Source organism: Taeniopygia guttata, chromosome 3 (assembly GCF_048771995.1).
Source record: "Taeniopygia guttata chromosome 3, bTaeGut7.mat, whole genome shotgun sequence".
NCBI classification, from domain to species: domain Eukaryota; kingdom Metazoa; phylum Chordata; class Aves; order Passeriformes; family Estrildidae; genus Taeniopygia; species Taeniopygia guttata.
In genome coordinates this window covers 101069877-101097069 of record NC_133027.1, presented here as the reverse complement: position 1 = coordinate 101097069, position 27193 = coordinate 101069877, and the positions used below count along the sequence as shown (strand labels likewise).

At 34.4% G+C, this 27193-nt stretch overlaps 1 protein-coding gene across 10 annotated transcripts in view; it reads left to right on the top strand.

Moving 5' to 3' along the window:
* MTA3 (metastasis associated 1 family member 3) overlaps window positions 1-27193 on the top strand; it is a 230054-nt gene that overhangs the window by 123916 nt on the left and 78945 nt on the right. For all 10 annotated transcript variants that reach the window (XM_072927512.1, XM_072927516.1, XM_072927515.1 and 7 more), the window contains 3 exons: window positions 5477-5540; window positions 6584-6701; window positions 23251-23353. In XM_072927512.1, coding sequence (XP_072783613.1) covers window positions 5477-5540; window positions 6584-6701; window positions 23251-23353 — 285 coding nt within the window. The remainder of the gene's footprint in view (window positions 1-5476; window positions 5541-6583; window positions 6702-23250; window positions 23354-27193) is intronic.

The window sequence follows — 27193 nt, the reverse complement described above, 5'->3', positions numbered from 1 at the left end:
CTTCATTATGTACCTTTATTTGAGTTTAATCTCTGATTGTCATTGAAGTAACAGCATATGTTTAAATCAAATCAGATTTTTCTCACAAGCATAATATTTCCTAATATTCTTTCCTGTTATTTTATTCTCAGACTGTCTAGCTAGTGACTCATGCTTCTGTGTTCCAAATGTCTGCTGAGACACTAACATTTCTTGATGCAGATAATCAAGATACAATTGGTATTTATCTGTACAAAATTATCCAGTGTAATTCTGTTGTTTTCAGGAGGGCAACTGATGATTGTTATTTCCAAGTCTCTGGGGTCATGCCTGCACATGTGTTTTTCTTTCTTCAGCCTGTATCTGATTTAGCAGTACACATAAAGTTTCATTGACTTGGTGGGAATCCAGAGCAATGAGTTCTGAGGGTTCTTGCACTGCATCATTCTCACCCAGGCTACAGCTGCTTTCCAATAGGAGATTTTGTTGGTGTGGTACTGAACCCATGATGGTGCCTTTTACAGTCTTATAATTAATACTAGTTAAAAGGCAGCAGGCATTTTGTTTCTTGTAATTTCTTTCTGTATTTTTTGGGTTTTTTTTGTATACCTCCTTTTCCAAGAAATCCTTATTTAAAAAAATTGTATCTCATGGGCTGTCTTACTCATCTGGTGAGAACGTGAAGAAATAGCCTGCAAGAACAGCAGAACCAGAATCATAGAGGCTTCCAGTGGTATAAAAGTTAGGACTGAAATGAACAGGCACTGTAAAAGATGAGGCAGCTGCTGTTGATTTTGATTAATTTTGACACCTTTAAAATATAAGTGTTTGCATCAGCTTTTTAAAATGTTCATAAAGATTTTAATCTATAGTTTTGATTACTTTAAGAAAAAGCCCGTTAAGGAGCAATTGCCTAGACAGTGCAAACAAGAAGGCATTTCATGCCATCTTCTGGGCAATTTGGTGTTTTAGTCTAGGTTGTTTAACCAGACTTTATTGAAATATTTTGATAACATTGTCTGGTATAATAACCTTGGTACAACTTTTTTTCATGCTACTTAAACTCTTGAGCTGGTGGTTATCATCATCTTTTGCCTTCACTGTAACAGATTAGTAAGCGCAGTCTTGTCTCATCTAGATACTGATTGTTGTCACATTCTTGTCTGAAGTAAGTTCCCACGTTTTTCATTCCCTCTGTTGGGTCTCACTGAAACATGGTACGTTTTTATCTTAGTTTCCAAGATCTCTTAGGTCTTAGCTCAGCTTGCTCTCTGTGAAATCTGTCCTTCAGGACTGGATGGTAACTGACATCTCATGTTGAGTGTTGATTTTCATGAGCTCCCTATTGAGTTGACCAAGATGGTCTGACCTATGAGTCTCACAAAGCTGTCACTTATTTTTTAGAATTTAATTCTCTTTTTCTTCACTCCGCAATAAACAGCCTCCCACCCATCCCAGGAAAAATAGTTCTGTAAAACAAGGGTGGGGGTGATGGGGAACAAATCCTTATGTTCCCTGCAATGAGACTTCTATCTACCTTGATGACTAGTGTTTCTTATCATTTTCTTTTAATCCTCATTATTGTCTCTATGCTTTGAGGTTTTGGCTGTAGATGGTTAGAGTTTTGTTTTTGGGGATTTATGGTCCCGGGTTTCTGCTAGGACTGTTGAAAAAATCCTTTCTTACAAAACCACTAAGGCAATTTAGAACTAAAGTTTTGGGGTTTTTTTTCTGGAAAGAGTGTGAGTCTCATTTTTGTATTGTAACAGAAGGGCTTCCCTGAGGTATGGAAGTAGGCTGTAGGTATGGAAAAATAGCTTTTCAGGCATCTGTTAGCTGATGGGTGTAAATGATCAGGAATTGTCAACTCACTGGTGAAGTCACCTGGAACATACAAAAGAAGTATACAAGCAGACAAAAGCTTCTGACAAATGAGATTGAAGGAAGGTGTAGCATGTGAAAAGAGCTTTCACATATTAATGCTTTAAAGAAAAAAGTTATGAGTTGTGGCTCTGGTTACTAGAACAGGAGAAGAAATTGAACCCTAAGAGGTTTATATGATAGAAACTGGCAATACCATGAGCAAATATTTATAGGCGAGTTTTATTGTCTCCTTTTATTGCAAGACCTCTAAATTACTCTTTGTTGCTGGCTGATTTAATTATATAATAAGTTTTGTTGACATTGTTGTCAGCTCAATGGAACAGCTCTTTATTTGTGACCAGTTTAAATATGAAGTATATCTAGGAGCAGAAAGGATTCTGAAAGCACAATTTAATCTCATCAAAATTAGGTTGCAATGATGATATAAAAGCTGACTTACTTTTTTGGTTACTGTTATTTCTGCATTGTTGAGGTTGCTTAAACTTTCCCTCAACATTACTACAAGATAAATTTTGCCTAATTATGTAGGAAGTAAAAAAAATGAAGTTTCTGAATATTTTTAATTTGAGAAAAAGGTCAAAATTAGATGTGTCATCTTAACATCGAAACCTTCTGATGCTGTTAACTTATAATTCAGCTTTATGATGCCAGTTAAGTCAAGAATGCTGCTTGTTGGAGGAATACAGCTTAAATCAGAGAATCATAGTTACATAAGAGGAAGTAGGTTTCATATGTGGAAAATAGACAATTATTTATTTATTTATTTATTTATTTATTATTAATTTATGTAATTTTTTAAAAACTGGGAAATTCTTTGTAATTTTTACCCGAGTTCAATTTAATGATGCATTTCAGGCAGGAGACTCCAACGGAACAATGAACCTGTGGCATTGTATGCCACTAATCAAAATAATACTCAAAATGTAAAGACAGTAGGATTTCTGAAAGAAAAGAGTATAATTTTATTTTGGTGTGTAACTGATTTTATAGTCTGCTAAATGTAGCATATTCTCTTATTTATTTTTGTAGGTAGCTAGCTCCCCCTTTCTTTTTTCTGTCTAGTTTGGAGCAGTTAGACTTTATGCTGTTGTATTTGATTATTTATTTGATATAGTTCTATCTTTCCCAATTATCTTAAATAATTTAAAAGCATTGACGAATGAAGCTCCAGAACATTGTAAGGAGGAAAATATTATTTTTAAATCTGGAGAAGCTATGGGTTCTCAGATACATCCCTTAAAAAACAAACTCCCAAGTCACATTGTAATGTGATTTAAACAACATTAACTTTTTTTCCAGGGCTTTTGATTATTAGTATTGAAGAATGGGTGAAAAGTACAGTGGTTGTTGGAGAATATTAAGGGGCATGCTACTACAAATCGAGATTCACTCAAGTTATTACCTTAGCATCCATGATTGAGGGGTGCTCAGTGTTCATGCTACAATGAACTAGATGCTTGGTTCAGTCCAGCAGAGCATTTGCAACTATACAGGGAAGCTTTTCCTCAGATGGGAAAGAAAGAGAGGAGGAGTTAAAGTTTCTAAAACACTTTTATTAAGTAGTGTAGGTTTCTAGATTACAGCAATGGGAAACTGTAGTATAGAGAATCAAAAGTAGAAAGACTTCTGTAATTTACCTGTTTTCAAAGTGAGTTTTGTTGTTGTTTTTTTAATTTTTTAGTGTCTACTCTAGGTCTAGTATTGTCTCCATTAAGACACAATGACAAGAGATCATATATGCATACAAAATGTTACCTCTGTGTGACTCCAGCCATTAGATGGCTAAAGTGCTGTACAAAGATATCTAGCATCAAATAGAAACTCACTCACTTAGAAGATGTGCTGCAGGGACTAATCTTGTATCTTAATGAAATAAAATGAATTTTTTAGCGGACCAGCAATAAAATATGAGGTTGATCTATAAAATACTTCTGCAGTCATGATGGCAGTGGAGCAATGAATTCCTCTGTGGTAATTGAAGTTAAATAAGGGCAGGCTGTAGTGGAGAGAGTGGGCACACTCGAGCTATATGGAATAGAACCAGACTGGAAAGGTAAACTCCTGGTTAGCCTTTTACACTTAAAAAAAACCCAATAAAACAAAAATAAAATTGGAAAACTGACTTCATGCTACAACACAATTTTTAGAAGTGAATGCTCTGGAATTATCAAGGCCAAAAGCTTAAAAAAACCTTCAAAGGAAGGCATGATGGGGTATCTAGAAGGTTTCCTACTTCTCTGCTGCAGGAGGATTTTCCTCCCTTGTTGTATATTGGGGTCAGACTTTCCTTGCCCCTCTTTTTCTTTGGTAGTGTGGCTCTCCTGACAGGTATGACAATGAAGAGAAACAGGACAGTAATGTGTGGCTTACCCCCCTTTCCCAGGATGTGCAATGAATAGCACATCAGCGAGTATGTTCACTTAATGATTAGCCATTAGCAACTGGCTTCTAATGCCTCTGGTTGAGCTTAGAGTCAGCACTCCCTGACAAAATGGGTATTTTTACAACACCTATTTTGGTGTTATCTTAAAATCAAGAAGGTATTTGTAACCATGTGTTCTTTCTCTATTTGTGTTCTGGTCTGTTCCATGAGGAAAGATAGAGATGGGTGTTCAGGGCATATTTCCTGTAGTTGGATGTATAAGGCCACAGGAACCTCCTGGCAAATACCAACTAAACTGAGTAAAACTTTGGTGCATGAAATACAAGGTGCTGTAAGGGGTAATAAATAGATCTTCATATATATATATATATATATATATATATATGTATATGTACACAAACATAAATATAAAAAATAATAGTTAAGTTGTAAATGTAAGTTGCTAGCAAGGTGATTCAGCACACTTAACATTTTTCATCCACATCCACGAGTGTTTCTTTAAAATACCATTTGTTAAAAATAATTCTGCAGGTTATTTGCAGAGGAGCTGGAGACAGAGAGATTTGAGGCAAGGCAATGCTGGGGGACATGGGGTGAGAAGGGAAGGAGGGTGGTGGGATAAAAGTCCCATTGCATTGACTACTTACGTTACACATGGGCAGGACTGTACCACTACTGGGCAACAAGAACCTTCACGGAAATGTGGTCATTAGCATTTTAATGTGGGCATAGAAGAAACAAATAGATCCATGATTCATTATTAAAAATACTTCCATTCAAAAGAGAAAAGTGGTTTGTTTTTACAGCCTTAAAAGTAAAGCCTTATATTCTTTCCAATTTAGGTTGTTTTCAAATTATACACTGAGCTTACTGGAGATAAGTCACTTGGCAGTGATGTTTCTTTAATCCAGGCCTTTTTATTATTTGTGTATGTATTTATTGTATGGCATTGTACCTCTTCTCTTTTTTTGCCTTTCCATTACTGAAATTATTTCCCAGTTTGATGGAACTCCGATGTATTTGAATGCTCGGATCTGTATAGCCATTTGTTTTGGTTCTTTTATGTTAAGTTTGGTATTATTAAAGTATGACAATGTTGATTTTTATATATTTTAACGTTTTCATACTTTTAGTGTAGAAGCTTAAAGTACATCTAGATTGTTCTCTTGCAAGTAACTCTTGAAGTTTGAACTTTTTACAAAGTAACTATTTTTGCCTATGTTTGTGTAGGGGAAAATGCAGCGTCGCACTTCTGAATGAGACAGAATCTGTGCTGTCATATCTGGAGAAAGAGGTAATTGTGACTTCTATTCAAGTAAATATTGGGATGAGATTATTTTTCTTTCTGTATTTTTAACAAATGGGCAAACAATACTTTGAAAATCCTATCTTGGATAATAGGTTAGAAAACTTGTGTTGTTCACAATACTGATTATAACAATATTATTGGATAAAAATTTAATTCACACACTTAAATGACAGGTTTATTATGAATCTGTTTGTATTTAGAAAATAATTAATTTTAAGTAATTAATATGGCATCTTACAGATGAAAATGTAGAGATGTTCTCCAGTAGCAGATAGTGAAGGGAGAATTCTCATAATGCTTTTTTTCCCCTCCTTATTTTTGCCTTTTTCTTCTTTTATTGTGTGGAAAGTCTTTTGTCACCTTCCTCTGGAAGATACTTAGGATGCTTAAGTTTACCAGAGAGGAACAAAATTCCCCAAGAATTTGAAAGATTGCAAAATGCCTTTAAAATAAACATATTTTTCTTTGGAATGTCTTAATATAACATCAGGAAGGCTGTGTTTTCTAACTGAAATTAGCATGTCTTTATTTTTAAATTTCTACACCAAACCACTAATAATCAGTAAAAAGCTTTTTGAAAGCAGGACTTGGCCTATACTTATGTGAATCTACCACATTTGCCAATACTGTCTTGGTGCCCAAGAAGGGTTTACACAGACAGTGGTAATTTTTTTTTTTTTGAGATTAATTTATAATATAAAGTCAGTATGGTTGAGAGCCTTATGAGTGCAAACTTGTTAAATTCAGAAAGCAGTTAACATTAATTCTCTTCAAATCCATTGATATATTTTTGTGTACAAATCTTTTAATTATTGCTCTGTTCTGAAGAAGGTTCTAACAATGAGAGAGGTCTTAATTAGCCCTTTAAAAGCACTCGTGAAACATCTGTATTATGTAAAATAAATATTTATGTACCAAATCTGTGTTCTGTAAAATATGCAAATTTCCAAATGGAAGGTGTTACAAGTTTGCAAACCTAATTTTAAAAATTTTTATTATGCTGTTGCAAATATGTCTCTTTTTTTTAGGATACTTTTTTTTATTCATTGGTGTATGATCCAGCATTGAAAACACTTTTAGCAGACAAGGGAGAAATCAGAGTGGGTCCTAGATATCAAGCAGATGTGCCAGACATGCTTGTGGAAGGTAAATACTTGATCTTTGATTAGTGAAAAAAAAAGTCCTTGTATTGCATTATTGCTCATGCTTACTTTCTGAACTAATCTAATACATAGAGGCATATAAAGGAAGATGGTAGGTCTGAGAAAATTTATGAACTTCAGTAGAAATTATGGAAAAAGAAAGGATACTTGAATAACTGTTGAAAATATGTCCATTTTCAGTCTGTTGATAGGCATTTGATATTTGTTTATTTAATTATATGGTCTGTTAGTTATTTAATATAGGCTGCATTGAGAGAAGATGTTAAAGACCAACCCGTTTGCAAAATATCGGCACTGTAGTAAAACGAGTGAAAAAGATATTTCTTCTTTCCGTTTTAAAGCAAAAAATGCATAGAGAATTCAGGTCTCTGCATCTCCTTATTTCAAAATATTGTCTTTCTTTAAAACATCTTATCTGTTTTGTAGCAGGTTGAAAAACCTCTTTGTAGCCTTGGCATAGCTTTAAAATCACTGATATTTTAAAAATTTTATTTTACTTATTTATAACCTAGCACAACTACCTACACCTCAGTCTTTTACTACATAGAACTATTATTTTAAGCAAAATTTCAAGTAAAATAATTATTTAATATTTGGATCATATTTAAGAAGCATGAGTAACTGTGTCTTGTTATGTTTACAACTGTAATTGCTAATTAAATTTAAAAAAAAAAGTTTCTTTGTAAGTATCTAGATTTAGATACTGTTTTCAAGAGTCATGGTATTTATTCTTTAAAAGAAAGGATTATGTGAGAAGAACATCACTTGCAGTAAATCCAAGAAGTTCTGAATGCGCCAAATATATATATTTGTAACCTTAAGAATTGTATTTTCTATTCATCATGATCTACATATTTTTTTGCTGCTATATTTTTACTTGAACACCCCATTATTTCTAATTTCTACAGACCTAATTTAATAAAACAAGAATAATTTGATTTCTGGCAAGTGACAGATTATTTTACAATGACTGCTATTTAATAGATCATCTGTATTATTATTCTGACTTTTCTTTTAATAACCAGAAATAACCTGACGTGACTTCCACTATAGAAAATCACTTCAGGTTTGTTTATAAAATGTACAGGCTTGTTTCAAAACATGTTTATGGATAGATCATGATCCACTGCTATTCTTGCTGTAAAATGTACCTGCCATATGGAAAAAACACCTGTAGATGTGCATATGCTCAGGAGGAAACCTTGCCACAGAGCTAATGTGGAAATGGCTTTCTCAATGTGTGTGAGAGGCAGCTGGGAAGTATTGATCTGATTCCCAAGTACCTGGTTGAACTTAGGGTTTTTAGGACAAGCTAGGGTTGGCTGCCAGGCAGGAAGTCTCATTCTACTGAATTCTTCTTACTTAAACTACTAAAGACAGAGCCTAATTGTGAAATAGTTAATACCACATATAAAGGAGATTTTTTTTCTGTTCAAATTTTACTTATTTGATTTTTTCTAAAGTTAAAATCCATATGAATTTAAGCTAAAGTTACCAAGTTCTTCTGAAGCTTAATGTTTTGAGTTTAGTCCTTGGATGAGTTAAAATGAGTAGATAATCTCTCTCATACATAATGAAGATAGGAACTCACTGTGTGTTACTGTCTTCTTTTCCTCATGCCCCACTAAACCCCAAAATGCAATAAATGGTGCAGTTTTCTTGCTGCCTTTAGTAGGAAATAATAATCCATCAGAGCTGAGAAGCATCAAGCTGCCCACAAACCAAGGATCTGTTGGTACATAGAGCATTTGAGAGGTTTGGTTGGATTAATCTGCACTTATTTCAAATCACTGGTGGAAAAAAGAGTTTGGTTTGGGAGGATAAAAATATCTGAATTATGGTAATTTGGACTGATTTTTTTTTTTTCCTAAATGTTTCCATAGCCCTCTGACCTCCAAGGAGAAACAAAAGAAGATTCAGCTGTTGTTGTGTCTTTATGTAAGCTGACAGCCTGGAAGTTAATCCATTCCCTGTCAAGCCTTTTCTTTCATAAAAACAAATCCAAACAATGCTTAAAATCAATAGATTAGAAAAGTTATATTTGGACAGTATGGGATTCTGTGAAGATTTTTTTGTCTTTATGTACATTTTTCAGCCTGTAATGATAAAAGTGGCTAGTGATCTGTGTCTCCAAATTGTTATGCTCTAATGTGTAACATTTGAAAAGTGTAGATCCATCCCCTGAAATTAAAAGAGAGAATTTAGGCAACATCTTGTCAGTTTGGAAAAATCAAATTTTATATCATCTAGTAATGGTATTATTAGATGATAAAAATAAATTATTAGATGATAAAATAAAAAGCATTCCTGAATTTCACACATAAAACTTATTCTGTAATCTAAATGAAGAATAACTTTTTGAAGGTGTCTGGTAGGCATATTTTATATTTACAGAAAATCCCAAAGCAAACAAACAAAACTATAAACAAATCAAGGATTCACACATCAGTTGTTTTATTTTCAAAGTTACTGGCATATAAATCCAATTCAAATGACTAAAGATAGTTTAGATTAGCTTTCAGAAGGCCAGTCACAACATGGCTGAAAAGAAAAAGAAGGTCTAGAAACATGAAATTAGTTTTTTGTAAATACAGTGATGAATTCTAGTAGATTAAAAATCCAAATTCCTTGAGCTTTCTCCATACTCTGATAACTTATGTTTTATCTGAATAGACTATGGTGTTTTTGTTTTGATTTTTTTTTTTGTGTGTGTGTATTGGGCAACTGAGTGTGGTTTTTGTAGGAATAGATTTTTTTCCTGGCACTGGTGCTCCCATTTTTGCATCCTTGAATAAAAAGTACTGCAAACCCAGGTAATTAGGTCAAACTTTGGATAATGCAGCATACCTGCTTTTCCCTGCCCCAGGGCTGTATTGGATAAATTTATATTGCTCCTTAATTTTTGAAACAAAAAGAACATCTACTTTCAAAAACCTTAAACTTTAAAGGGTTTATTACAATCAAGATTCATGATAAAGTCTTCCAGATTCAACTGTTTTCTGTTTTTCCACTTTAGGATACGTTGAAACATAAATCCTTTACACAATTGCAGTAAACAAATGTAAACAAAGTTTAAATTTGGTTGAAAATGCATAAGCCTTGTAAATCCATGCCACTTTTGTTTGTAATGGTGTAGCTAAATCACTTGGATCACACATTTAGTGAAGACTGTAACTTTGGAGAAAGACCAGAGCAGATTTCTTTCCACAGTCTCTTCCGGCTTTTGTTGTCACCATTTTTGGGAGTAAAAGTTGTCATATTTGAATGATCTTATGGTTGTGTGAAATCTTTCACCCCCCCAGTGCCAAGTGTTACAGTCTGTCTATACTCTAGTTGGATGATTTTTAGAGGGTTTTTTTAGTTGCTTTAAATATACTGGAGGAGAGGAGACTGTTCTACAGCATTGACTCAAATTCTGGCTAGCAGGATACTGAAGAATGTCCTTTCTCTGTTTTAACAACACATTCTCCAGTGGCTTATTCTGTGGATGTGGCAGCTTGTTTTCACATCTGCTTCCAGTGTGGGGTAACATTCTTCTCCTCTGTACAAAGCAAGAATAAAAAGGTTTATCTCTGAGAATCAAGAGCATGAATTTGGGCAAGAAGAAGTATCTTGTTTCTGTGGAGCATCCCTACTCCTTAATACAGGAGCAAGATATCTGGTTCTCTCAATGTGATGGCCAGAAGCTGCTGTGTGGTGCACTCACCTACAGTAGTTGATCAATAACTTATAAAATCTGTGACTATTAACTTTAGTAAACAAAGCTAAAAGCCCTAAACAAGTAAGAACAAAACCCTACACAGTGTTGGTTTCGGCTATTCATTATTATTATTGTTACTTGGTTACAAGGCATACTTTTAGAAATTGTTCTGAATATCATCAAATTGTTGTCACCTTTAACTAGCAGATTTTATTTAGTCATGTTTTGTGTACAGGGAGATCGCACCCAGGCAAGCTAGTTTAGATTCTTGGTAGACTTTTATATAACATTGATTCTTACTTGTCTCACAGCTTTAAAATCCAAAAGTTTTTAAAATTCTGGCATTTCAACCAATGTCTCATGCAGTGGAATAACTGATGCAGTGACAGGTTGTTTTACATGGTTGGCTAAAAAAGCAGAGAATGAGAGAGAAGTGCTAGCATGGCATTGGGGATATAGTTTATGAAGTAGGATAATGCTTAAGAATGGGAGAAATGGGAAATTTTTTTGCTCTGTAGGAGTTCATCTAATGCATTGTTTTTCCTGTCACATGCCTATGCTGCTCTCTCTATCTCATGCATGCCATCATAGGCCTAACTGCAGCTGTCACACAATTTAAATGCATTTGCACTAAATTTAAATGTGTGACAGCTTAGCTAAACAAATACAATTGAAGTCACATTTCAAACAGGGAAGCCAATTGTTTACAGTAATCTCATTGACCAAATTAGTAATTTCTTAAATAATGCTTGCTTTCATTCATTCATGGTGTTGTTAATCAAGTGGAAAGGCTGCAACCAAGTCAAAAAAAGGTCTTCTGTCTGTCAAATCTCTATTAAAACTTCCAAAGCAAAGGGTATTTTCTAAACAAACTTTATAAAAATTTATCATGACTGCATTCTGGCCATGATATGTAAGTCTAGTGAAACTGTCTGCGGTAATTCTCTGGCAAAAAATATCCCAACCAAACAATTGTATTTTTGAGAAAATTATTGCAATTTAAAATAACAGCTTTCTATAATTTGTTTTTAAAAGTAATTTATCAAAATTAATTTTCTGATGTTGCATTTGATTTTATGTTCCAGGATTTGGTAGAACAGTGTGATGCTAGGCAATCTAAGATGTTTAAGTGTTGAAATCAGGATTTTCAAAAAACCAGCCCACCGGTGTAGGAAGGACCTTGCTGAATCAGACCATCAGCTGTTTGTCGCTGCAGGAGATCTTGTCATTTGGGATTTCTTAATTTTCTTAAAAATTGTTTAAGGCCTATTAGAAATCCAATAGGTTGTCACCTTGAGCTTTCTTATAAACCTCTATGATCCTTTTTCAGTACTTCAGGATTTTTCTTTATAAAAAAGCCTGTTGACCACTGTGTCTTGGTTGCAATTTTGATTAATTTGGCTAGCATAGCTGTGAGCCTTGGCTATGCTTAGTTGCTCACATTTTTTCTTTAGCTCACATTCCCTCTTCACACCCTAGGTGTAACAGAACTTGGTTTGAGCTCATGTATCTTGATTAATAGCTGTTGTATTCCTGAGATCCTGCAGAAATCTGGAGAGAATTCTTGTCCAAACTCAAGTAGCTCGTTAGTGTTCCTAGTGTATAATTGTTTTCTAACCTCTCCTATAGATGCATCATTTTAAGGTGAAGTTTTTGATTTTTCGTGATGTACATGAACCTTTCCACTTCTGTCCAGTCACCACAAATGCAGAAAACTGATTTATCTTCCAAAAATTGATTTTAATTTCTTTTTTTTGCTTCCTTTTTAAATAGATAACATTGTCAATGTCTTGTACTCTTTGGTACTTTATAGACCTTTTGACTCTATTGAACGTCTGAGAAGACTTTAGTCATTTTAATGCCCTAAATTAAATATAGGGCATTAATTTCAGACAATGTTGCAGCAAATAGGAGGATAAAAGAAAAATGACATGAAAAGAATTAACCCCACATCTAGTAATGTGCCTCAATGACAAGGACAGCTTTCTCCCTCTATAATGTGAGATGTCTCATACATTGTAATTTTCCCTCCAGTCAGAAAAAAAGTAGAAAGTACCCTTGCTCATATTTTTCATAAATATATAAAATTTATTTGGGAATGAAGGGGCTGAGAGGGGCAGCTCTGTGGGAGAACCCTGTGGTGCTGGCAGGCAGTGAGGGGATGTCAGCCAGCAGTGGGGTCTTGTGTTCCCCTGGGCAGCATCCCCAGCAGCCGTGTGCACACCAGTATCTGAGCAGGGGAAGTGTTTATTTTTAGAAGTTTTTTTTATAATTGTGTGAAGTTTTCTTATAATAGTGTTTAGTTAACTAAACAGATTTTTTAACTAAGTTTTTTTTTTATTATTTTGAGTTTGGTCATATTTTTTGCAATTGTACGTCAATCCACCACTAAATTTGGATTTTGGTTTTTTTTTTGTTAAGGTTGGGATTAAATGTGATTGGGTTTAGATGTTTATTAGTTTTTATTTATATTATATTCTTAGAAGTTGTGAGTTCTGTACTATTTTATTAATAAATTATGAAATGGAGGTGTATTTCTCTTTTTATAGGGTTTTTTTAAGGCTAAAATATTTAATTAAGAAATTATACTTAAATTATTATTTTTAACTTAATAACTACCTATTTGTGACTTGTGATGTGGATTTTTTATTTCATTATACAATACTACTTAAACTCATGAAGAAGAGGGTGAAGAAGATAAAGAAGAAGGATTAGCTTCTGCTTTAAAGTTTCTGTCTTTTATATATATTACTATATCTTAAAACTTTAAAAAGTTTTTTACTATGTGATATTGCACACTTCTATTCAAACGACACACTCATAATCTCAGTTTTATAATTCAATTTTGGAAGCTTTCAGGTTAAATGTGGTGTTTTCTTGGGGGTCAGCGTCTGTTAATACAGAAAGTTTAAAATTAAAAAAAAAAACCCTGCATTTCTAGCAGACAGGGAAGTGTCTGCTAGAAGAGCAGCTCCTCTGGGCTCACGGTGACTGCTCTGAGGACTCTGAGTGCGCAGCGGGGCAGGCAGAGATGTGCATCCCTGGGCGGAGAGGAGCCGTGGCACAGAGGGACATGGGATGATGGATGCAGGATGGGTTAGCGTTGATTTGGGAAATGACTGTTCAATCTCCATGCTAGGTATGTGGAAGGAGACAAGGGACAAGGCGTTGGCAATTGTGATGTGGATGATGCGGTTCAAAGGTTTATCCGGAGAACTGGCTGCTAGCCCTGAGCGCCCAGCGCGGGCTGTTTGCCAGTCCCTGTTTAACAGCCTGACACTCACATGCTAATGGTCCCCTGCCAGCTGCTGCCCTCTTCCCTGCCCCGGGCTGCTTATCTCCTGCAGCTGGGCTTGAAAGGAGGCCTTAGGGAATTCTTTATGGGATCTGACACAATGGGGTTCTCTCTGGCCATTTAAAGCAATACAAAGAGGGTGGACTGGGCAAGGAAGAGGAGTACCCCCTGCTAAGATATACAGAAGAGGAATTAGAGAGTCTCTGAAATGGAAGAAGCAGCCTGTAGGAAAGATGTTCTGTTCTAGTAAATAAAATTGTAAACTAAATGCTGGAGTATCTCTTGCACACCTGAAAATACCCAATGAGTGCCTAAAATTAGCACTTGCTGTACAGCTGATTTAATCGTTGAAGCCAAGGCATTATAGAATTAATGCAGTTCAATTAATTGAGAGCTTAATAGGAAGAAGGGGAGCAGTTGGACAAATTTAAGCTGAAAATTTTGGATGACAAGCAGAGAAACTATTCAAAGTTTCTAAAATTTTTCTGTTTCGAAAAAGAATAAATTAATTATTTTAAGGGTGGTTTCTAAAGTCTTCACTGTTTTTGTCTTTTTTACTGCAACTCCATTGTAAGAGTATGTTGTTTCTAATACACCAGGCATACCAAATGGAAACTATTAAACTCAGAGTTCAAGCCTTTTCATGTTTGGGAATATTGCAATTTTAGGATTTAAAGTTTAAACATGATTAAAAGAGGCGGATGAGAAACTAATTTACAATCTGTTTGGATTTTTAATGTTATGAAAGCTCAGTATTGCTTAGACTTGGTGCATTGTGTTGTCTGGTTCTATTAATGCTTTCTGTATAATTAAATATTTTTTTATTTATTTAATTGATGAAAAATAGGCCTTAGAATAGTGAAACTCAACTGTAATCTCATGAGGAGGGATCTGGTTTTTTACTTTGTGGTACATAAGTCTCCCATTTGTTATCCGAACCACTGCTGAGTTTAAAAGTCACTCGTACAGCCAGAGACCTGCAGCAGTCATTTAATGGTGCATCTGATTCTCTTGTCAAAATCTGTGTGCTGGCATATTTCTGTTAGTGTTGATATAGTTGTAATGATTTAATTCTGTTGTGAGAAGATAATAATCAGTCATTTTTAAAAATTGTTGATATGAAATACTTTTGGAAGTTTCTGTATTTGAATATTTCAGTTAAAAATTGGACAGTCAGATACTCTGGAGACAGATAATGTGTGTCTGTGAGAAATATCTGGCAGGAGAAACAAATATTATGTCTTTGTGTCCTATTGATTTCCAGAAAATATGGTCTGTAATTTGTGCTAAGTGATTACTTTTTTGACAGTTGCTGGATATTAACGGGACACATTAAAACAGTAAGTAGTTCTTAAAAATAAAATTCAGAAAATATTGCCTTTTTTCCTGAGTTCAGTGTTTCACAAATATTATCTGTCTAACCTTTTATATTTAACTGGCTTTAAAAAATCATGAGGCCACATAATTTTGAGGCCATGTTAGTGTTTCCTTTGTGAGTGAAACAAAGTGCCGTTACAAGAATAAATAAGTGGAATTAGAGTAAACCCAGTAGCTTAGGTATGATCAAAGGAAGAGTTGCTTTTCTTGCACACACAGAAGTTGTGCACACACAGCAGCACCTTTAGGCTCTTCCATCAGCAGTGTGTGAGGGAAAGGTTTTTGTGGAAAAAGCTGTCAACAACAAAGTTATTTTTGGATGGGCTTGAGGCACTAGTGCGTTTACTCGCATACCTCCCTTGCTCTACATACAGCAAATTGGGAGTTCACAGCCAGTGTCTAAAACCAGGTTTCTTGCCAATTGAAGATGGCTTTATGGGATCCACAGAGCAGAAAGTAAAGCTCAAAGTCTGAAATAAAAAAATACTTTTAGGGGCAAATACAAAAGGAGATTGTTATGCCTGCCTAACTCAGGTTTGCTTCTAGATGCCTAGGAACCTTGTAGAAACTAATTTCACCAAGTTCAGTGTGAAATGCGTTGAATTTTTATATTTGACTGAAAATCTGGTAAATCAGCAGCAAAATAAATGATAAGTTCAAAATATTGGCCAGAATCTTGGTTCAATTATAAGATGATGGCTTTCTATTTCAATGCATTTTTCAGAAGGAATGCATGGAACAAAAGATATAACAAGAATATTTAGGAGTTCTATTTGTGGAAGCTTGAATAGAACACCAAACATAACATGTGTGATGGTTCTAACGCAGTAAGACTCACCTTTATGCTCAGAATAGAAAAAAAAAATGTTCCTGAGATTTGATTCACCTCAGCTGAAAATTGATATTTAACATAGATCAGATATTTAGATGAGATGAACCTCAACAAATAATAAAATTACTTGTTATATATGCTCAAATATATTTTGTTCTCAAATGGGCTTTCTGTTGGTTGCACTTTTGACTTTGAGTTAACATGATTTTTTTTCTATAATACCTTCTCAAAGTAGGAGCTGTTTCTTGAGGGTTAGCCAATTTAAACATGGTAGTCCCTTCTCAGATTTGAAGATTTTTTTTTTGTTATTAAGCTCATACAGTAAATTTTGCATAATTAACTGTCAAATGCTTGATTATCACAAACAGTAAAATACACTTTACAATGTTGTTCCTGTCAAATTGTATTAAGACTATTATATCTTTTACATCGCTTTTGCCAATCTCACTTCTAGGGAGCTGAGTTATTGACTTTTGTACTGGACAATTAAAAGCATGTTGATAGAATTTTATCAGTTTTATTAGAAATTAAAACACATGTAAATGGCCTCTTGATGCCTGTTTTCAGGAAAGACTTTGCTTCAGACTAATGATGCATTTGCAAGGAAAATCTATAGTTTAGTGCTGCGGCCACATGTACTACAGGAGCTCAATTAGGTATTTGAAGCTTTGCATAAACCATTGTGTTTTATGAAGTGTTTTCAGTGATGTTATTTGAAAATGCTTTTTGCCTTCTAGTCCAATTTGTTGAGTAGTATGTGCATGAAAAATTTTGATCAAACAGACCAAATGTGGTCATGGAAGTTTCAAAGCTTCAGTTCTCAGATCATTCAGAACTTCCATGTTAGCAGTCGAGGGTAAGATAGAAGAGTTGGAAATTGTGCTGTTTATCAATTAGATTTTACAGAAGCTGCTCAAAGGTTGAGGTGAGTAATGTGGGTTGTCCTGCTTAGGGATAGTTGTAGTGGGTTTTTTTGTTATTGTTTGTTTTCTTTTTCATTGGTTGTCCCAAATCGTAAAAGTTTCAAGTTTGTGTGCCTTGTTAAGTTTGATTTGTGCTTGAGGTCAGTAGAAATTTCGGTCTTTGTGAAAAAAGAGACATGATACCCTGGTGTCTTTAGCTCCTTGAGGAGTCTTAGGCTTCTGTTATTAGTGTTCTGTTTGTTATGAAGCTCCTATTTCTCTGCAAGTTGAAGGAAATGGTTAAAGTGTCCCGGTGGTCGCAGTGCAGCATGAGTGGTACGTGCTGCGTGTTGGTGTGGCAGGTTGCGCATGACTGCTGTCAGAAAGTTATTGTTGCTAATAATGGCTGGAGGGCCTTGGCTGAGACTGTTCAAATACTAAATGAGTTCTCTCAGGTAGTCAGCCTTATGAAGGGTACAGTTATTTATTGTGTGCTGTGTATGTGCTTATTATCCCCATGAGCACTCCAATCACTTTTCAAGCAGCAACATCTTAGTGTTTAATTGAGTACAAGTACTTTGGTGGTATTTTCTACCTCAGTAACTTCACCTAAAAGGACTCATGGTAAGTTCAGATGTTTGTTTCTTTGCTGTTTTATTGCAAATCTGATTTTTCTACTAAGTTTATTCTGTAGAAGATGAAAAAAGAAATAGCAGATGCAGATAAAATGTGGTTTTTTTTACTTTTTAATAAGTCAAAATACATTTAATCCTAAACAAAAAGTTCTTGTCTAAATTGTTTTGTTCATATTTATTCACACAATTTTTTTTCTATAGAATGCTTAGGTAACAGGGAATTTGCATATTTTTAATATTAGCTGTTTTTTAAAAAAAACAGCACAACCCAAAATTGCAGGACCACAGATTTAATTTTAATTTAGTCAGGGTTTGGTTTTGCATGGTTTTGTTTGTTTGGTTGGTTTTTGTTTGTTTGATGGGGTATTTTTGTTTGATTTGTTTTGGGGTTTGTTTTGGATTTGGTTTTGGGTTTTTTTTTTTTTTGTTTTTTGTTTTTTTTTTTTGAGAATGCAATGTCTCTGCATTGTAGTATCCCTTTTTCAAAAGCACTTATTTAAAATACAATTAATATTCATACGTAGTATCCTACTGTTCTTTTATTTATATTCAGAATAATTTTCACCATGCTTTGCTTTTCCTGAAAAGTCTGTTACCTCATGTGTTATTTCAGGAACTTCAGCAAAATGGAAAACAGTTCTGCAGGGTTTTGAGGAAGAGGCAGCCTCATTCCTTCCTTCCTTCCCTCCTTCCCAGCACTGGGCATTTCCATACCCAGCCATCCTTGGTGCTGCTTTATGTAGAAGTTGGTCATTAATGTGTGGTTGCAGTTCAGTTTATTCTGAGCTCAAGTGTAATCCTTTCTGTTAATTTCTAGGAATTTAGAACATGATGAATTAAAGCCGGAGTGTTTTGTGAGTGCTTGTCTTTTGATCATCAGTGATTAAATTATAAGTACTGTAAAGCTGAACACTGAGAGAATTTTAAGGTCATAGGAGGCATTTCTATTTTGAAAGGGATTTTTCAAGTGCAGAATGATTAAATCTTTTTATAAATTCAAGCTCTAGAGGATAAGTGGCAATGGGACTATGCAAGCTTTATTTGCTTTAAAAATGCCCAATAGCAGTTTAAATGCTTGTAGACAAGTAACAGGCCTTTAGCATATGATATATTTCATTTATAGTTTTTGTACATAGCCTGACTTTAATTTCTAGTCCTTATACATGTCTTACATTCATATTCTACATTCATGAATTTTTACCATGAGGCTTGTATAAACATATAACTCCTAATCTGAATATACCTCTGTCAGGCAAGCTAAGGCAGAGGAGAGATTGTTTTGGAATTGAAAGGTAAACAAATAATTTTTCTTTTGCATATGCTTTTCATCTAAGCTTTCTCATGTTATTTTGATCAGAGAAGTCATGACTCCATCGTATTTTTTGAAGAGTTTAGTGTAAATTTTTGAACTTTCCTTCTGGATTTCTTTATCTGTACTGGTGAGACTTGCAAATCATAAAAAAAATAAAATAAAAATGAGTAATAAGTATTTTATGCAGGATGAATATGCTGACTGTTTTAGTGAGGAACTAATGTACTTTTCATCCAAAGAGAAAGCTCAGATTTTATGTTAGACAGACAGGTTTAATGTCTGGAACTTTGTTCATATACAGCACAAGAAAATTCAATGGGATTCTGTTTTTCTCCTCTGGACCTTAGAGAAAATGTTTGCAGACTGTCTAAATAGCAACATGAGAATGTGATTAATGAACTGAAACTTCATTTTCACTGATTAGTTGCCTATTTTTACAACAATGGTGCACAAACAGCACATGAAACTATGTTTAAAAAAACATTTAGGATTACCTGCAGGTAGTATACTCCCGAAGAGTTCTGGCAACGACCTGCTAAATGCTTTATCTGCTAAATCCATATTTCAATGAAAGAAATTTTGTTGTGTTGCATTCTGAACTCATCTAGGGAGGATAAGAACCAGTAAATACCTCTCTTCCTCATCCTTGTAATGTTAACTGAGAGATATTCCTGTTCCACAAGTACAAAACTAAAACACAGAGATGAAGACATTGGGTTGACTTCTTATATATGTGCTAAGCATTAAGAATATGAGCCTTTATAAATGCCTTCACATTTATCTGCTTAGGTTTCTGGTGAGTCTGAGGAACTGACACACACATCAAAACTGGATCATTTCATGAGGTTGTATGAATAAATTAATTTGCTTACTAGGAGGAACTCTGTGGTTGAAACTCTTGGTCTGGTGTCCAGTTCTGATGGATAGATCTACTGCCTTACTATGACCAAAACCCCACAGCCACAGATTTTCTGTCCCATTGAATTAGGGATCCAGCAGCTGGCACTGCTGTTTTGCATATCCTGAAAGCTGGATTTATTCAGAAAACCGAGCATTCCAGGTGTTTAGTTTGCATGTTTTGCAAATTTGCTGAATTGCTTTTTGAGAAGGAGAATAAAAAGGTTTTTTCAAAATAGTGCAAATTGTGCAAAATACAAAAATAAAACTTTATACAACAGAAATGTCTTTAAAATCAGATACCTCATCAACTGTTTTTCATCAAAAATTAAATTTGTATTGTTTCATTGACAACCATTTAAAAAATAAAACCTAACTTATAGATTCATATTTCAGTTTATTAATATATTATATTGCAGTATTGTTATGTTTAAATTCAAAGAATTTCACTCTAAGAAGCTCTTTAGAGTTTATATTGAAAGTTATTTTCTTTTAGTTGTATTCAAGAAGAATATAGAATCATGCTAAATCTGATGTACTAGTTATCTTTGGGGTATTCATCTGCAGGAAATGAAATCTAAGAGACTAAGTTGATTTTTAATTTCTTGTAGCTCATTTTAAATACATTTGTTTTACATTTGTTTTGTAAATTTTTTCTTGCCTTTTTTTTTTTAGAGGGGTACATCATACTTTCATTTATCTAAAATGACTGACTGAAATACAAAACTTTTAAACTTTTTTTTTAAAGAAAAATTTTACTTTTTACTAGAAGACACCCATGAGAAATAAGAAGTTCAGAGATTGATGAAGAGTAAACCAGATGTATTTTTGACCATCTACTAATGTTTTCCAATGAAATTAGTCATCGGGGTTAGACGGGCTGTAATAAAATTATAAGCAGTGACTAGAATAAATTGAATATACTGTATCAATTATTCAGAAAAATTGCCTGGTACTTCTCAGAAGCTGTAATTGGTATGCTGCTGGTGGTAAAGGAAGGTGGCACTTTTAAAACTGAACTTCTCAGATGCACTGAAAATGGTGAAAGTAAAACTCCTCTATTCTTTGTGAGCTGGGTTTTACAATATAACAAAATAATACTATAATAACTTTATCATCTGTTCAGTTTGAATGTCTTATCCTTTGGTGTCAAATTCAACAATGTAGAAGATAAATGTTGATGTGCTAGCAGAGAAATTGCATCTTAAAGTGGTTTGTTAAGTTTAAAATCCTATAGGATGTGGTACAGGCATGATCAGCTAAGGATTGACAGCTCAAGTAGAACACAGAGGGTTGATAATCATTATTTTGAAAGACCTGTTTATCTTAGGTGATCCTTCTATACTGATGCTTTCAGCACAGGCAAAGGAATTTAACAAAATACTTATTCCTGAAATGAACTTTTCTAAGGTTTCTACAGCACTGCCTCCATGGTTTGTTCTGTTTAAGTTACTTTCCCTGTTTAAGTTTCCTGCCATGTAAGTGGAAAATTGGGAATTAAGTAGCTTTTTAAAAGAAGCTTGGCAGACTCCACCCATTTTCTGGAAACCTCTGTCTACTATTGTTGTAGTGATAGTTAATATTGCAATTATTGCATTTGTTTAGATTATTGTGGTATAGATATTCCATTGCTTGTATCCTTATTCTGTCTCCCGCCATTACAAAATACTGCTTAGCAATATTTCAGATTCATCTTTATCAAGAGTTACAACACTTTATAGTAGCAATTGTTTAATTTCCTCTAGTTAAAGTAAGATCTGTAATATTGCAATTTTTTAAAATTCTTTTTGCAAACTTTATTCAGAAGAGTGACATGTTTTGTTTTAATACTGGTGCTTTGTTTGTATGATGTTTTCTCTTTGTGAGAAGTATAATTTACCTGAGTAATGTTTAATCCCAAGACTATGATGTCCTGAAATGGTTAATTAACATTTAAGGTATTTAGAAACTAAATATTAACAGATTGAAATAAAGTGCTCAGAGAATATTTATAAAATGTAGAACATCACCCACAATGTGTCTGTCACAGATGGAAGAAATGAATGTATTGACAGGTGTGCAATCGATAGAATAAGTTTATAGTCCTAAAATCCTTTCCAAAATGTCAGAAATTAACAGTTTGTCTTCAGTATTGGATGTGAATTAGCTCGAACAGAAGCTGAAGTCCCATTAGGCAGCCAATGCTTTATTGCCTTTGCATTGGAAGAAAGTAATTCACTGTGTTTTTCTGAGAATGTGACTATGAAATTTGTTCCTGAAACATTAGCCAGACAGCATGGTGCAGTTCTAACTTGTGTGTTTGCTAGGGATATATACCACATTTTAATTTCTTTCCAGAATCAATCTGCTAGAAGTCATCATATATGATGTGATTTCAGAAGAGCTAGTGCTTGGTTTGCATTCTGCTTCCAGTCTCTTAAGTGTACGGGTTATTTCCCGTCTTGATGATACTGTGCATGTTTAGACTAGCTGTTTTCATTAAGTCAGAGAAATAGAACAGACTAAAGTGATCTCCTCTGCGATCAGAGAGGTATCTACACAGCCTAGATTTTCATGGGGAGTGGAATGGCTGGATGTGACAACAGGTTTTCATTCTTGTAGTAAATTGTAAAAGTCACAGACAAGTACTGGCAACCAGCTAAACATTTGGGGTTTTCACATGTTGGCTTGAGGGAAGAATACAGTCCTGTTCTAAAACAGCAGGGAAAGACAGTGATGCTGGCTTGACTGTTGTCATCTCTTGTGGCCACAAATGTGTTGGCTACATCCCAGAGGAAAATCTCCTTGTCCTGCTAGCAAAAGTCATGCTTCCTCCATCAGCATCTGAAATGTTTCTTATTTTACAGGAAAAGTTATTGGTGTAGTAGGCAAGACAAGGTGAAGAGTGTCTTATGAATGTGAATCCTTGTACCAAATTCACACTTCACTGTTCTTCCATGCAGTACAAATGTCATACTGTGGTAACAATGAATATAGGGCAAAATAAATTTTGGAAACCACCTCCTCTGTTTCAGCCATGTGCATGTACACAAATTGTTCTGTTCACATAAATGAATTTGGGTAATGAAGATGAGTATATAGTAACTTTCTTGTTTTTAACAATACAGATAATGTAGTGGGTGAAGAGGTAAAAAATGCTTAAATACAGTAGACAGCATTTTTGCATAATGATTTATTTTTTGGGGCATAGAATACAAATTAGATAGAGTTTAATGGCTAAAGTTGATTAAGTGTAAAATTAATTTTAGTATGGATTAAGTAGACAAGCAATTTAAAGAAGCCACTGGTTACTTAGGTTATGTTTTCAACTTTATAATAACATTTTATTAAGGTTCATTTGTATTGCACCTCCTAAGAATATCTCCTTAGATTGAAATGCTGATGTTAAGGAAAGGCATTTATTTTGGTGATGCTGCATTATGGAATTTAACTGGATAACTGCTGATGATTGTTACGTACTCCATGTGTGTGTATGTGTATATATTTAAAAATATACAATGTCTCTTTTAAACATCGTGCAAGAACTACACAAAGGAAAACCTTGTGAGTAATAAGTGTTTTGTCCCATCTACCTTTTGACAGGAGAATTAGATGACAGAGAACAGGCAAAGCTGGAAGTAAAAGTATGGGATCCAGATAGCCCCCTTACTGACCGTCAGATTGACCAGTTTTTAGTTGTAGCACGGTAAGATTAAAATCCTCTCATAAAAAATCCTTTTCATTTTTCTACTATTTATTCCCCTATATTGTGTTATTCATCCTGTTTGCCATTTTGTGAGCCCTTCTCTTTCCTACAGTTAGCTAAAAGAGAAAATCAGACCATGACCCTTTGTATATTTATTGAAGCTACCAATACAGGAGACAGAAAAAGAAAGTGAGTTTTGGAATAAGGATACACTCCCTGTATTTCAGGTTACAGTATAATTTGATACTTTGAATGTAGTTATCTGTTTGCTTTCCCCTCAGAGTAAATTATTTCAGTGCTAATAATAATACAATCTTGTGTTTTACAGAACTTGGAATTTCATGGTGTAAAATAGAGGTTAAGAGCAGAAATATAGAAAATATTAACAAATTAAATGGGTGCAGAACTTGCCACGTACGCATGTAAGCTGAATAATTATTTTGGATGAATATTGAAATAAAGTTTTGAAGACATGTGTTTCATTAGTGAAAAAAATCAAGTCAGCTCAATTTTATAAATTAACATGATTATGCAGATTTATGAAGACAACATCAAAGTGCTTTGAATTAATAAATAATTTTAGAAATTATTTCTCTACCTAAAAAAATCCCGTCAAAAATTTGTAGATTTCTTACTGAAGGGCAATTCTACATTCATAGGATATAGCAGGTTTTGCCTTTTCTCTAATTCGTAGTTACAAAGGTACTGTTCTAATGATAGCCGAGAACACACTTCACATATGGATTTTATCCTGAAAAAATCCATCTCCTGTATTTTCTGTAACCTGCTTGCAGAGTGTAATGTCAAATCTTTTTAGGCAAATAATCCTTTTACATGGGTTCTAGTTTTTCAGTTTTTTTCTTTCTCCCTTTTGAAAAAAACATTTCAGGAAGGAAAAAAAAAATGTTGTTCTATATTTTCCAGCTTATGTGTATAGTGGTATGAGATGCTGATTTACTCATTTACAGTTCCACTTGGTTTTATTCCTTATTCTCCCACTTGGAATGTTGTATCCTTTCTATAAAGTACTAAAACTTTTTTTTTACCTTTCTTGATGAATTTTCAAGCAAGACAGAGGGGTTTAGGTGTTAACAGGTGTTCAGAAAGTCACAGTGTGTGGTAGATGTTCCATAGAAACCAGGAATCTGAACTGCTTTTTCACCAGCAATATAATACCTGGAGATGTATGGCCAGATTATTATGGTGTGCCCTAAATAAACATCTGCATGAAGACCCTGAATTTTGGAAGAGTTCATTCATTGCTTTTAAATTCCTGTACTTGCAATTCCTGTACTGTACTGTTTCTCAGCAGCTCTGGGAAGCTGAACTAGTATTCTGTAGAGCCGAAAATGTTCCCAGAGGAATGTAGCAGTAAGCAGCCTGCTGGGAAGTAACAGAGAATAATTAAATACATAAAGAAGAATATCCTTCTCTCCTCCTGTTATTTAAAACATCCTTCGCAATGCTATGCCCTAAGACTGCATTTATTTTAAAGTCAACACATTTCTGTAGAGATGGTTTCTGTTATAGTGGATCATGGCTGATTAGTTGTTACTATCCAAAGTCTTGTGGTACTTGGATGGCCATCTGTAATCAGCTATTGCTCAGGTGCAGATTTTTGGATGTTCTTGCACAGAACTCCATTCATCTTTAGAAGCTGTTTTTCAACTGACAGAAAGTTTCCAAACTCCTGTATACTTGTTTTCACAGGATGCTCTAAGTGGCTTCTGAGGCAGATTTTGATGAATTTCTTGAGAAACAGTTCTGTGATGATTTGGTGGTAGCTTTCAGTTCAGTGTGTTGTGTGGTTACAGGATTTATACTGAGCCATTATACAGGACCATTAAAAGCTGCTTGAGAAACAGTGGAGAGCTGGTATTATGATGTGAGCAGTGCTTACAGACTGCTCTGCTGCAGCCTAACTGCTTCGCTGGGTGTTGGCTGCTGGATTTCCACTTGGAATGATCTTTCTCTGGTTATGTTTAGTTCTGCAAATTTGAAAATATGACAAGAATAACTTTTTCTTAAATACCTTCCCAGGTGTGATTTTCATTGAGTATGTCTATGCTATTGTGTTTGATATTTTAAAAGAATTTTCAAGTGATCATTTTCAGATGCTGTATTGAAAGAATTGAGTATTTATTATATATTTTTTTTTTCAGTCTGGTCTGGTTGAAATAAAAGTTGCTTTTGTCATTAAATGCTTTAGCTTTTTTAATCTCACAGACAGCTTTGTTGTTTTTTCAGAAGTTGTTTAAATACTCTTTTTATTTGTGTTGACCATTAACAAGTATATTTATATTTTTACCATGTACATGTAGCTTTCCCTGTCTTACTGTCTTGGGAATGAGAGGCCTTCTTCTCTAGGTTTACATGCCTGGTCAGTCTGGGCCTCTCACTAGCCCTACTATTCAATAATTTCCTGGATAGAAAGGAAGAAGAATAATGCCTATCCTGTGCAGAAATTAGAGGTAACAGTGCCAAAAAATGGTGGAGATTTGGAAAAAAGGATCCATAAATTTGGCCTCCCCAAGTAGTCTTGCCTGACACACAAATCTTGAAAGTACCTTTGAAGCATAATTTGGGTAAAGACTCTTGTTTGAACTAGCAAAAGCATCTGTTAGAAGCTTGAGGACTCAGACTAATGTATTCTGGGTTTTAGTTGTCTTTTGGGTAATGTTTGTGCTGTGATAATGAAAAGTCTAACAGCATTTTCTACCACATTCAAATAAGATAACTGCACCAGCCAGTTTTCCTTCTGTCCTATACATTGGCCATGTTCTGTGTCTGCCAGCTTCAAAGGGCAGGAGTTTGAGAAGCTGCAACAGCCACTTGGATCTGCCCACATTAGTAAATAGTTCAGTATAGTAGAAATGCATTTGTAGGATTGAAATGTTCGGTGCTGAGGGCCTAGTGTCCACACTGCAAGTTTTGAGCAGATTGTTTTATAGTCATAACTCTAATCAAGTCCTGTGGACTAAATATCTGTGAGTATGGGGAGCTGCTTCTAACAGGAACCCAGTTGGTATGCTATGAGATACTTTTTTGTTGTTGTTGTTGGTTAAAATGAGGTTGATAAAAATGCTGGGGATAGCATTCCTAATTTGAACTGATTTAAATAAACTCTGTTTTCTCCAGTCATCAGTCTCTTATAATTTCTAATATACAAGGAGTGCTTAATTTCATTGCAAGATCTTATGTTCTTTTCTAAGTCTGTCCCAAGTTGCACAGTGTTACGAAATAGAAGCATTCTTATTGTCTCTATAGCATAATAGTCCTATCTTTTTTTGGTATTTCAGAGTAAAAAAATATCCTTCCCAGTCTCAAATGCAATAGGAGGTGTGGGCTCTGGTCTGGACAGATGCTGAAAGCTGAAGAAATGATCCTTTTTTTTTTCTTTTCTAAAATTTTCTTTCAATCTGCTAATTTGGTCTACAATTCATTGCATGATACATTTTTGGTATATTTCAGTTCCATTTCTGTGTTTTATGATTCAGTGAAACCATTAAGAACGTAGTTCTTTATTCTGCTTCAGCTAACTAAGTTATCAACATAGTCTTCTGGAAGGAATATATTTCTAAATGAAGGTATTTTACAGACATTTGTGTTCCCAGCTTATTCCCAACTAAACCAGAATTTTGAAATCTAATTAAAATAGCCTTGAAGCATTGCATTTCTACCTTAAAATTTTGTACTTTGATTTCTGTGATATTAAAATGGCATTACATACCTCTATCTGACATATTTATCTTCATTTGAATGCCTGCTTATTTTTTGATGTGAAACCATAGAAGAATGGAAAATTACTTGTTAGCCATGTAAAATTAGAGCTCGATCCTT